At 41.9% G+C, this 13,225-nt stretch overlaps 1 protein-coding gene across 9 annotated transcripts in view; it reads left to right on the top strand.

Moving 5' to 3' along the window:
• PHF14 (PHD finger protein 14) overlaps nt 1–13,225 on the top strand; it is a 333,451-nt gene that overhangs the window by 176,780 nt on the left and 143,446 nt on the right. For all 9 annotated transcript variants that reach the window (XM_085873138.1, XM_085873144.1, XM_085873141.1 and 6 more), the window contains one exon: nt 11,845–11,956. In XM_085873138.1, coding sequence (XP_085729264.1) covers nt 11,845–11,956 — 112 coding nt within the window. The remainder of the gene's footprint in view (nt 1–11,844; nt 11,957–13,225) is intronic.

Genomic DNA, 13,225 nt, shown 5'->3' with positions numbered 1-13,225 from the left:
AATCTCATAGCTAAGGCGTTGAATACTTGTTGATGCACGACATTTTGGCTTTTCATTTTTAATTAATTTGTAAAAATTTCGAAAAACATGTTTTCACTTTGTCATTATGATGGGGGTATTTTGTGTCGATCGGTGCCAAAAAATGTATATTTCCACCAAAAATTTTAAATAAAATCACCAAAAAATGTGACAAAAGTGAAGGGGTGTGAATACTTTCTGAAGGCACCATGTATTTATGTGTTATTTACAGAAAGATACATACATACATACATACATACATACATACATACATACATACAAAGCATTCACTACAGCACGTTGCTGCGTACACTTTCCGCTGGTACTCCAGGGGCGTCCGTCTGACTATTCCCCAGGCAGATGCCTGGCCTATCCCCATCTCTTAGGGATAGGACATTCCAGGTGCCCATCTGAAGGGACCGCCTCAGGTTAACCCGAGGAGACCGCCGTCTGGTGGACGACACCTCAGCACCACCCCGACACACACACACACTACAGTGTGTTTTGTGGTTGCCGGAGTGCAAATCCTGCCACCAACTTCCTCGTGAAGGTAACCAACTGCAGAAGGACGTCCGCAAATGCAGTTGGCACCAGATATGAATGGCTGTTGGCTCACAAGGAGCTCCTCTGCCCTTTGGCAGGTTTTGCAGTTAATCCTGCCGGGTGTCATAAAGATGTATACATTAGTTAAACCATTATCAATGTACCCTGTATTTATTTTTAATGGGGGTGATGTAAAGTTTTAAAATGAACTTAAGGTTTGTTTCATGAACACAATTGGTCTTGAATATGTTTTTCTTGAGGATCATCATCATTTGCACTATTCATCACAAACGTTGTCATTATCACTTGTGGCTTTGCAATCTATAGTGACAAAAATAACCTGCAATTAACTTATCTCTGCAGTTTTTTACCCATTAATTTTTTTTTTTACCCTGGTAATTAAAATAGATGTGAATATTATTCTTGTTATTAATTATCAATGTTATTACTGTTTGTATTATTAGCTTTTATTAATTTTTTATTTTAACGATGTCAAGTTGTAGATTTCGGCTCAGAGAAGAGCAAGGTGATCAATATGGAAGGATCCCATTCTGACAATGTGGTGAAGTGGAGTAATTGCTGTTCAGGGAGTCTGGTCATTCTAGATTAATAATCGTCGGAGGGTACTAGCTCATCATGAATGGAGTTTTATGTATCGTAAAGTTCCTTGATAAGACAAAATCACCAAGGACACTTTGTTGTTGAACATAATTTTGTTTTTCCAATTGAATTTCAGGTCAGGCTTCATGTTGTAATTAGTTGTGAAGCTTTTCAAAATTTTTATCTTTCTATTCCCCTGCTTTACTTGTATGGGGAGAAGGTGCTTTCTTCCTCTCATGGTGTTGACTAGGTACTGTAATTTACACCATGAAGCATGCTGTGCAGTAGAATTTGAAAACTAGCTCTGCTGCATTTTGTTCATTGTGCTCAGAGGGTTGTCCTGAATGCTCATCTCATCAAGTCAAACAGTGCTCTCTTTTTCATTTTTTTTTTTTTTAATATCACCAAGTTCCATGATAAATGCTTCCTCATTATGTGTTCACATCAGCATTTTGTTATGCACCCACATACAAAATGTCTGTTACTTAATGATGCAGAAAAAGGCAAACATGGGGAAAATTTCTGCCTTTTCACATAGCTTCAAGGTGACAAATTTAGAAGGTTAAATCGTGCTGGAAACCATTGATGAAGAAAGTAAATGAAGAGATTTGTGAAGTGTATAAGTACAAGGAACCAGGCAGTGTTTGGTTTTTCGCTCGTTCATGTTATTACCTCTGCCACTGAAGGTGGACAGAGGCTGTTTTCACCCTTGTCTGTCTTTGTGTGTCTGTGAACAGTATATCTCAAAAAGTTGTGGATGGATTCCGATGATATTTGGTGGAGAGGTTGGGTGTTTGACAAGGACAAAATGATTCGATTTTGGTGAAGATCCAGATCCAGATCCGAGAATTTTTCATGTGTTTCTAAAGCATTGAGAGACAGGGCCAAAAAGGACACTTAACTTTTGGTACTTGATACCTGCACAATCCTGGAAGAAGACCACTCTCTCGTTGAAATGTTGGATCTGAGCCTTGCCTTTTGGTCTGCTATACTCGTTGGTGGTGATCCCTTCATTTTTGAGTGATAGAAGTTTGTTTATTTGTACTGCTCCAAACCATGAAGTATTGATTGCAATTTATGTTCAAGTTGTAGCACTATATTTGTTTAAGGAATGGCCATTGACCCTTGAGTGTATGGAACGGTCATTTCCAAACATAGATTGTATATGCAGCTGAAATAGAATTAACAGTGAATGTATTAAAAAAATTAAAGTAACAGCACTGTTCCCATCAGATTAAACAGGTAAAGTTTGCCAGTTGATTTGATTGAAATTGATAATAGAACATTTTTGGATTGTACTGAAGACTGAAATTTTTTTGGAATTAAGAAAAAGCATTGGTTATTTTGGAGAACAGCTTGAACGGCTCAATTTAGCTTATTTCAATCCACGACAGGACGAAGGTCGCTTTTCACATGTTCCATTCTTTTTTTTTTTCTGTTTTTTTTTTCATTTCTGAAATGTCACCATAGAAAAAAAAGAATTAAATAATCTACTTACTTTAAGGTGTTCGAATGTAAGAGTCACTCTTTGGGCTTTCCACATCATGAGGTGGGTGTTGTTTACTAAGGGGAACCCAAATGCACATTCCCCCCCCCCTCTCAAAACCATTGAGAATCATTGATCACAGTCTAATTTGAAGGAAAAAAAATTGAAATTTTTTGCCAATAAAGTGTTGATAAAAGCTGTCGATTTGCGATTTTGCCAGTGACGTCACACTGAACTCACCTTGAGCCGAACGGTGGCTTACATAGAGAAAGGGTGCATTTCCAGGTCGGATTCTGTGCTAATTCCACCGTCATTAGTCACACTGAAAGTTCTCAGTGTGTTGAAACGGATCCGTGGGATATTGCAGAAACGGTTGGAGACATGATTAGTAATCAATGGAAAACCTTGCGCGGGTATTGTGGAGCCATATCGTTTCGAGCCTTCTGTGAGTGATTTAGAGGAAGAAGGCAGAAGTGACAATGGAGATGTTAAAAAGATGAAAATGCCATTTGCATGTTAACTTCAGCTCGGCTGATTTTGCTTTTCGTTCAGTTGATGCTTTTAAAGGAGGGATTTTGTATTTTTTGGTAAATCGGTTTTTATATTACTCGAGCAGATATACCCATCATCGTGTGCGCGACAGCATGGACACCGCCTAGCAACACTCAGCCATCACGGACAAAATGGGCTACAAATGTTTTGGCCCACCTTCGCAGGCTGTCCAGGTGTCTTGTATATTATGGGAACAACCTGTTTTATACTTAGCCCGGACACCATTTGTATCTGTGTCCTCCGTGCTTTGTCCCACCGTCATGTCCGTGAGCTGTTGATGTCCTGCCCCAGTGGAGGCGGGAGTGGTGCTATGGTGGAGAGGGGGTTTGGGGTGATGGTGGTGGTGGTGGGTATCGTTGGGGGTGACGGTTTATGGGGGGGTGTGGGGTGGTGGTGGGTATTGTGGGGTAGATGGTTTATGGGGGATTGGGGGGGGATGGTGTAAGACCGGGGTCAAATCCTCTTGGAGTAGTAGATGATGTATACATGCTTTTTCTCCACTAAAATAGATGATGGTTCATTTGATTTGTAGAAATTTGTGTTGATAATAGATGATTATTTTTATGTTCTCTTGTGGTAACTGTCGGGAAATGGCAACAGATGTTTGATTCACTGCTGAAATTGCCTGTATTGTACATGTGCCAGTAGCTCGTTAGAGATGGTGTTGGTTTCAAGTGATGACTGTTTCTTCTGCTTAACCGTGGGAATGGTATACTTTCTCAATCGTTGCGGTGGTATCCTCTCTCAATTGTGGCGGATAACCATAAGATGTAGCCATCTCCATTGTCAGCTCATCTAAAATGTAGTTAGCTTACCATGAGTCGCATGGTGTCTCGAGCAGTGGCCTGCCTCCCATGGACCGGTCTACTGCATGCATTGACCACTCCATTGGTACAGCCGGGCTTGTGGGGACAGTCTCTCCTGTCAGACATGTGGTAATATCACTATGTCTCAAAATGGGGTGCCCCGTTAACACGGGTCTGACTTCTCTCCCCCAGAATAACTGCACGGTGCTTGCAACTTACTGCGTGTGGCATGCCTCCCCAAGGAGAGTCTGTGGGGGTCGACGATAGTCATTCCGTCGGCAACCTCAGACTCCTGACCTGGGTTGGTCTAGTCGTATGTGGTTAACCGCTGGGTCATTGCGTGCTAGACGCCGCCGGCCCAGAATTTTCAGTGAGCACGGTGAGTTTATGGGATCGTGCGTCATCCATCTGTCCGTCCATCCATCCATGAACACTTGCAACTTCTTTGAAACTACACACATCATTTCGATGAGATTTAACCACAACCTTCATAACCTGTGATGTCCCAAAGTTTTTTCATGACGTGAGAAAAAGCAGGGTCTGAGAGGTTCTATGGTGGCAGGGAGGGGTTTCAGGTCAGGTCGGGTATGGGAGCAGCACATTGCTGTGTCCACTAACTCCCAGTAATCCAAGGGGCCTCCGTCTGGCCATCCTCCAGGCAGATGCCTTGCCCATCCCCATCTCCTTGAAATTCTGATCAACCTGATGCAAACACGAGGCATGTGGTCGGACCATTGGCCTCCTCCACTCACGAGGCTCCCTCGCTGAGAGAATCTGGTGAGCATGATTCGCGTCAGGAAAACGAGCCACATGCCCATACAGCCACAGCTGATGCTCACGGACTATGCAGGTAACAAATCTCATTTGTGTCTCTCTCAGCAACCGCTCGTTGGACACAAAGTCCGACCAGCGATAGCCAAGGATTCTCCGAAGAGACGTCATACCAAAGGAATAAAGTCTCAATCTCAGATCGCTGGTCAGAGTCCAAGTCTCACATCCGTGGAGCAAGACTGGAAGCACCAAGGACCTGAAGACTCAGACTTTCATCCTCCTGCACAGATACCAACAGCACCACACCCCATGATCTAGTGAATCCATGACTCCCCAGGCAAGACCCAGAAGTCTTTTGACCTCTGGTTCACAGCCAGCAGAGACATGAATATCAATGCCAAGGTAAGTGAATCTCTCCGTGACCTCACCACAAATAGGTACAGACAAGATAGCAGCATCCAAGATGTCATTGAAAGCCTTGACCTTAGTTTTGACCCAGGAAACCCGTAATCCCAGCAGCACCGACTCCTCATTCAGCACCTCGACAACAACAAAAAGGATATCCAGAGTCACCAAAAAGGTGACTGCATCTGCGAAATCAAGGTCAGAGATCTTGACATTCCAAAATGATGCACCGTAGCTTCATCTCTCTGACATCTTCTCTGGAATCCAGTCCATATAAGAACTGAAAAGTGTGGGGGCCAGCTCACACCCCTGACGAACTCCAGTAACAACTGGAAATAAGTCGGAGATGGTATCACCACATCTCACAGCACTCTCAGTACAAGGGTATAGTTCAGACATCAGATTGATCCGTTTTCGTGGCACCCCGCGAAGACGAAGAATCCTCCAGAGGGCATCCCGATTGACTGAATCGAATGCTTTTCAGAGATCAACAATGGCTGAAAGCGGCCCCTGTCAAAAATATCATCTGCGTTCGGTGAGGATCGAAGGGCAGGGATACGGTCAATCATCGACCTCTTTGGTGTAACGCCTGACTGCTCTGGACGCTGGTGCTCATGCAGATGGTGGCGAACCCTATCAAGAATTATCCGAGCAAAGACCTTGCCCAGCACAGAGCAGCGCCACTGCTCGGTCATTGTTGCAGTCCTGGCAGTCACCCTTCCCTTTACATTGAGGGAACAAGGCCCCTCTTCCTTTCAGTTGGGATGATGCCTGTATTCCAGGCAGAGCATAGAACTGCTTGACTGCACACTCCTGGAAGAAGACCACTCTCTCGTTTTAATGTTGGGTTTGAGCCTTGCCTTTTGGTCTGCTATACTCCTTGGTGATGATCCCTTCATTTTTAAGTGATAGAAATTTGTTTATTTGTACTGCTTATTTGTGTTTTTTTAAAATCAGTAATAAGGTAGAAACGTAACCCAATGGCATGAGTACAGCTTCCACCAGCCTTGACGTTCAGCATGGATGCCACAGATCCCAAGAGCCTGACCCCATTTTAACCGGTTCATTGCAGCCTGTGTTTCCACAAGCGAAGGTCAATCACAGTTGATTGGAGGGTCAGCAATAGGGAAAGTAACACCCTTGACAACCAACTCAACAACTGGTGGATCAGCCTGCTACAGCCTGTCAAAGTAACCGGCGCAGCGGGCCTTCACTTCAGACTCCTCTATCATGAGCGCACCACCCTCTGCTCTAACTGCAGTACACTGAGGGATGGGCATGGAGGAATGCAATGCGTGAATTCCCCTGTAAGCAGGACGCGAATCACCTGACCATAAGTGATGCTCTACCGCAACACTGATTCCTCACACATAGGCTTCCTTATCCACCCTCAGTGCAAATACAGTTCTTCACCTCAATTCCCTGAACAGCTCAGCTCTGCCAATAAACCTGGCCCTTTAACTCTGGTCAATGGTATCTAGTGTCCCTTGAGAGACAAAATTCTTCTTCGCCCTCCGGTGAATTCCAAGACATCCACCAGAAACATCAAGGATGGTGGTCCTGAAGGCACTCCACAACTCTTCAGGATTCCCTAAAGCACCCAACCCTCCCCCCCCCCCTCCTGCTGGGTATCCATATCCATATCCATGTACCCTCCTCACCAGCTATCCCGGTGAGGACACTTATTTGCAGCATTCTTCAAACTTTTCTTCGGCATGACGAGGATGTTCACACTTCGATGTCTAGCTTGGCTATGATTCCAATTGTCCATCGGCAGCGTCTATTTAAAATAGTCGAGTTTGAGCGTTTTAACACGTTCAGAAGAAAGGCTTCAAATTTCAAAACCCCAGCGTCAAAAAACAAAGGCGAGTGACAGCAATTTAAATCGTTCATTGTAAACAATGAAAATAGCTGAGTGGCACCTTTAAAAGTCGTTGAGTGTAAAAAAAATCCAATTGTTGAGCGCAAGCGTCTACTTTCAATAGTGGAGATGCAGCCATTTAAATCGTTGAGTGGCAGCCTATGAATAGCAAACCCTACGTCACCGGCAAAGATAAACTGCCGCACGATATGGATAAGTTAGGCTATCGTTGGGCATAGTTTGTGAACGCCTGCTTCACGATAATTATTCGTTGGTATATCGTATCTATAAGTAATCAAAGCGCTCTATGCACATTATTAGTTCATTGTGCATTTGTCCAACCCGTTATGAATAGACCTAAATCGTAAAAACAAGCCATAACTCATTGTTGAAAAAGCCCCATAAAAAATTAGCCGCGAAGAACTTTGAACAATGGTGAAAAGATGTCTCCTACCCGTGGACACGCGGACGCAAGCACGATCCATCATAACCCACACCCTCCCCCTCACACTCACCTACTACTGCCAACATGAACAAACTACTACGAATACTAATACTAATACTGATACTGTTACTGCTGACATGGACATCGACTCAAAAAGGACTCGAAAACACCGTTGGGTTCCCCTTTTATGAGCAGCATTTTTATATACCAATTCCCAAAACCGCTGGGAACACGTCTTTATATGGCAGTTGTAAGCTAGAAACAAGTTAATATTTTTTTTTTTGTCGACCGGAAGACGTCATTGGAATACGTCTACATACGTCGATGTGTGTTGGGACTACGTAAAGAATTGGTTCAAAGCACGTCAAACATAAGTTAGAAATAAGTTTCGCGTAAAAAAGACATTACCGCGACGTGTTTCGACTTATGAGTAGCTTATAAGTAGCCTTTGTGGACGTGTGTAAGCGTCCACATATCGTGTGTAAAACTTATCCCCATCGCATGCGGAACGTGTGTCATACGCCGAGTACGTCGTAAAATTTTGAACATGTTTAAAATTTCTTGACGTACTCTACTTACTACGACGTATGATAGCGTACTTTAGCGTTGTACTCACGTATACCAAACTTACTCATACCGTATTTGACGTGCCCCAACGTTTTAGACACATTTTTCTTTGGTCGGCATACGCTGGCAAGATCGCCAAGGTGTGACCGCGATGTTGTCACTTCCATTTCTACGGCAGTTATGATTCGAATCGTTGTGCGTCAGCCTTTTAATAGGCTACGTCACGACATCGTCGGCGATGCGTGCAACGCACTATGCCTAAGTTAGACTATCGTTGGGCATCGGTTGTGTAGGCCGACAACAGGTTCAGCATTCGTTGGTATAAGTTATCTATAACACAACGAAACGTTCTGTGTCCGTTACCAATGCGTTATACATAAGAACAAGTCGCTATGAATACGTCCGAATCTTTAAAAAAAAACATCAAAAGTTCAACGTAAGCCAGCGTTTTACATACATTTTAATACGTTGCCATCGCTGGCTAAAACGTCAAGGTGTGACTGGGCCTTAAGTCTAGGGTTGGGATGATGCCTGCATTATAATTTTTTGCAATTTATTTAACTCTAAATATACAGTTGAACATCGAACTCTGAGCCCAGAACTCACTCAAAGCACAGTATGTTATCACTGAGCTATTCTGCTGCCCTTACAGATGAGACAGATATTAGTGTAAGAAGAAGATAGAGGAATGGTGGTTTCCGCCCAAAATAGGAATTTTATTTTTTTCTCAGAAACTACATACACAATTTTGATGACACTTGACCACAACCTTTATCACCCGTGATGTACCAAAGTTTGTTCTTGGCATTAAAAATTAATCCATAGGTATTTACTTACATATTTTGTTACATATTTTGTGGGTTACTCTCTTACATATTTTGTGGGTCGTCCACACCTACCAGTGGTTCCATGGTTTTCTTATCCAGCTGCTACCAGGTGAGCACCCAGGGTTATTGCCCCTATTTTTTCATAACGGTGCTCTGTAAAATGTTCCAAGCACAAAAGTGAGCATTTTGTAGGCTCAATCCACACGCCGGTATTTCGCAGAAACCTCGTCCAATAACTGGCAAACTTAGTGTGTCTTGGCTATTGGTGTGGCATGAAACCGTCTCAGTTTGTATTACTATACAAGCACCAAGGACGCATCGACTCGGCATCATTGTGGAAATTCGAAAATTATTTGTCGTTTGAAATCATTCTGCATTGTAACCCGGAGACCGGACGGATATGACGGTCAACTTCCTACAGCGACGTCATGGCTTATCTGAAGAAGAAGATTTTGATCTTTAATCACAAATTTACCTACTTCATAAATCGAAAAAAGACACATCATATCTATTTTGTAGGGTATCAAGGCATGGATTAGCGTGGAGGTGGTCTGGGCATTAGGGCTGCCCTTTAAGATTGTATATATGCCCTGCAGCAATGAATGTCCTTCAGGTGACAAAATGTCTTGGTTGAAGGATCTTGGTCGCTTTACAGGAGACATGAAAGAGATCATGCAGTTCCATTAAGATGTTCTAAAAAGTGCAGAAAAAAAACGAACGTCCATCAGTTGGTGGAATATCTCTTCCTATGATATCCAAGGCCATCTCCACTCATGGCTCGCAGACTTCCTGTCCTGTCACAGCCAACGTGTGGTCCTAAATGGATTAGTTCTCTAATCCCCTCTTCCTCTCCAGGCTGGAGTTCCTCAAGGCAGCATTCTGGGCCCTGCTCTTTTTCTGGTTTTTATCAATGATCTCTATGACTCTCTGGAAAATCTTCTATCTCTTTGCTGATGACTCCACCCTCTGCCGTACCATCTATTGATTGACCCTGGCTGAATTCCTCGTGATAGTTTATTTCAATATGGCACTCATTATACTTCTGTTAAAGGAGAGAGATATCAATGGTGCTTTTTTCCCCTGTTCGATGATTGCCAACATTTAGCTAGATGATCTGTCAAGATAGTTGTGAAGGAAAACGGCAGAAAAGTATGCTCGCCGTGGCTCCCTGACGTGCTAAGCTTATAGTTGTTTTTGTTCTTAAAAGTCAATCTTATTCATTTCCTCGTTCTTAGGAAAATAATAATAGAACGGATATTGTAAGTGTTTATCATGTTATGATAACAGGTGATTAATATCCCTTGGTATCACAACTATCCTATAGTAGTTTTTACCAACGTTAACACTTATGTATTATCGTTGAGAGTTGGGTCGATCTGTTGCTGGAGCAAACTCTATCAATAATAAGGTCATTTTTTCTCTTGGAACACTGATTCTGGAATTTACATCGGATGGTTTTGAATTGCCTTTCCTCTGCCTTTTTGTTACTCAATGATGGAATATTTCTAACTCGTGTATCTCATGCAATATCTTGATGGATGCTCATCACTCAAGGAGTTTCCTATGGGTGTTAAAAGCTGGGAAGGTGTCCTTAATGGGGTAAAGGTCTGCTTTACTGATGCAGGGAGTTGGGTATTTGTTCCAGTTATTGAACCAACAACCCAGCAGCTTTAAAATAACATGGTAGCATTAACATCTTCAAGGTAGTGGAAGCAAATTGTGCAGCCAGCTTCATATCCCTTTAGTTGATGATGTGGTGCCCTCTGCTGCTATTTCGTCAGAAAGCAGTTTTTTTTTTCTTTAAATAAACAGCTGAACATCAAACTCTTAACCCCAAACTCACTCAAAACAAAGTGTGTTACCACTGAGCTATTCTGCTGCCTGACAGACTATATGAGTTGTAGCTTATTTTGTTTAATTGTTTTGTGGATTTGGTATTAGTCAGGAGTTGAAGTATGTTTGTGTGTATTTCACTTTCTTTATAAAACTTGCTTGCTGCTTCTAGTCATGATGAATGTAACTTTGAGTAGCGTAGTTGTAATTTACACATGAAGATGAAAATTGACGAGGTAAAACTGTGCATTCTGCATTATGCATGTTTTTGTAATCAGAAAAAGCATTGCGTTGCTTCGAAAGCATCTGTTAAAACCATAAGCTTGTAGTTTTTTTATTTTACTTTATTTTAATTTTGTGTTGGTCAGCAAGAGGCAGTTTAAATTCAACTTGCCAGGAGGCGACGATGGTCCGCGGGCATTATTGAACAATGCCACGATAGGTACAATTGAGGTCGTGGAAGCTTTTGAGGAAGCCCTACCGTAAAAACCTATTTCTTCTGTCAACATTGACCAAATCAAATCGGATTTTTTATATGTTGTACTTATGGACATTACGCACAGCTTCGAGGAAATGAAATTGTGAGAAAGAAATCGGGAAAATAAATTAATAAATAAAAATTCAAGTGGCCGTGGCTCCACCGACAAGGGGCGTGGGACGCTCCTCATACAAAAAGACACAACTAGACCATGATATCTAGCTTTTGTCCAAGTTTCATTAAGATCGCATCAAACGTCACGTAGCTATGCTCTGGAGAGAGTCACAGACAGACAGACAGACACACAGACACAACGAAAATAGTGGTCACTGCTGGCGCCCGCAAACCAAAAATGGTGGAAAATGTTGCTTCTATGGCAGTAACTGCCGACAGTGTCATGTGTAATAAAATGATTCTGATGTTTATAAATCTCTCAAAATTTCTCTTGAATATTATAAGTTGCCTGGTTACATGTTTTATTTTTATTTAATTCTGCATTGGTTTTTGGGTTTGAGTAATTGTTTTTATATTCGTTATTTAATGTAATTCACGAGTAAAATCTGCATAATATTTTGCTTTTATAACTGACATACGTAAATGCACTAACTGTAGCAGTTGTCGATGTGTCAATTCTAACGATGTCCTTTGGCAGGTGGGTGCATGTCGTGTGTGCACTATACGTCTCTGGAGTGGCATTTGAAGACGTCGAGCGGTTGAGACCCGTTACGTTAACGGAAATGCCATACGTCAAATACGGGGCCAAGGTAACGAGTGGCATTGTGGCATCTGTAATGCAAAACCTCAAGGTGGTACTCGGGATTTATGAAGTGCTACTTGGCAAAGGTGGCTCTGACTTGAATACCCTTGGAAATAGAGTGTAGATTGGAATTTTTGCATGTGTCTTGGGACATCGATCATGCAGGCTGCTATTGTGCCTTTTGATTTGCTTGTCTAAGGGGAATGGGGTGGGGGTGGTCTCACAGATGCCGCAGTTTTCTTTTTTTCGGTGATTTTATTCAATCTCAAACTGGTGCTTTGGAAAAATAATTGGTACCAATGAGGTGAGGCTATGAGCTTGAAATGGATGTTGGTTTGCATTTGGTGATTATGATAAAGGATTTCTTAATGAGGTTTGTCTGCTTGGCATTACAATCTGAGCACATTTCCCATGATTTTAAGATTGTGGATCAAATCCCACATACTGTTGATTTATTCATTGGCCACTAATGGCCTTGTAGTACATGTAAAAGTATAATTGCGTTTACTAATCTTTGTCCTGTAATGTGATAAATGTACAAGTTCCTCCATCAACACTATTGGTAAAATGGGTTGTGTCTGTGTGTTTAAAAAAAAAGATATATGCCTATGAATGTTAGTTTTTTTTTTCTATAGATCTCAAACTGGGCATTTTGTGGACTTTGTGAGTTTATTTGACAGAAACACATTGCAAGTAAATATAACATTTATCAGTGGATGTAAACTAAGCATTTATCATTGTATGTAAGGAACCACTTTACTGAACAATATATATTTATCATCACAATTATCTGCCTTTTTCTGTGCTTGTTGTGCAACATTAGGACTGAAATTATCATCTGATGTTATGACTTTAGGGACATTGTGGAGAATATGTCATGGCAAAGCTGTAATTAGAGTAAATTGGATACAGTAGTGTCCTTATGTTGGTGATGACACTGGACTGGGATCGCTGAGATTGTGGGTTCAAAATCAACTGGAAGTCAGTAGTATTAAGGTTTTGGAGTCCAGTCTTCCAAAATTCAAGCGATCACTCTCAGGAGAGATGACATGCCACCATAGGATTATTGGTGAACACTCAGCTGATTTATTGAACACCTTAAGTGAAGGGACACTCACCAGCATACATATAGTTTGGTTGATGATGGTTAATACAGCCATTGTAATTGACTCTTATGTCCTTGCCTTGTTACAGAAGGTCATTCTGAGTGGCTCCATGTCTGACTTTTCTCCAGTACCTTCTACAATTAAAATAAAAAAAATTCTCGAAACCTGAT

This window comes from Eptatretus burgeri, chromosome 3 (genome assembly GCF_056783735.1).
Source record: "Eptatretus burgeri isolate ZD-2024b chromosome 3, Ebu_testis_v1, whole genome shotgun sequence".
In the NCBI taxonomy this organism is placed as follows: Eukaryota; Metazoa; Chordata; class Myxini; order Myxiniformes; family Myxinidae; genus Eptatretus; species Eptatretus burgeri.
This window is presented reverse-complemented; position numbering and strand designations above follow the sequence as displayed.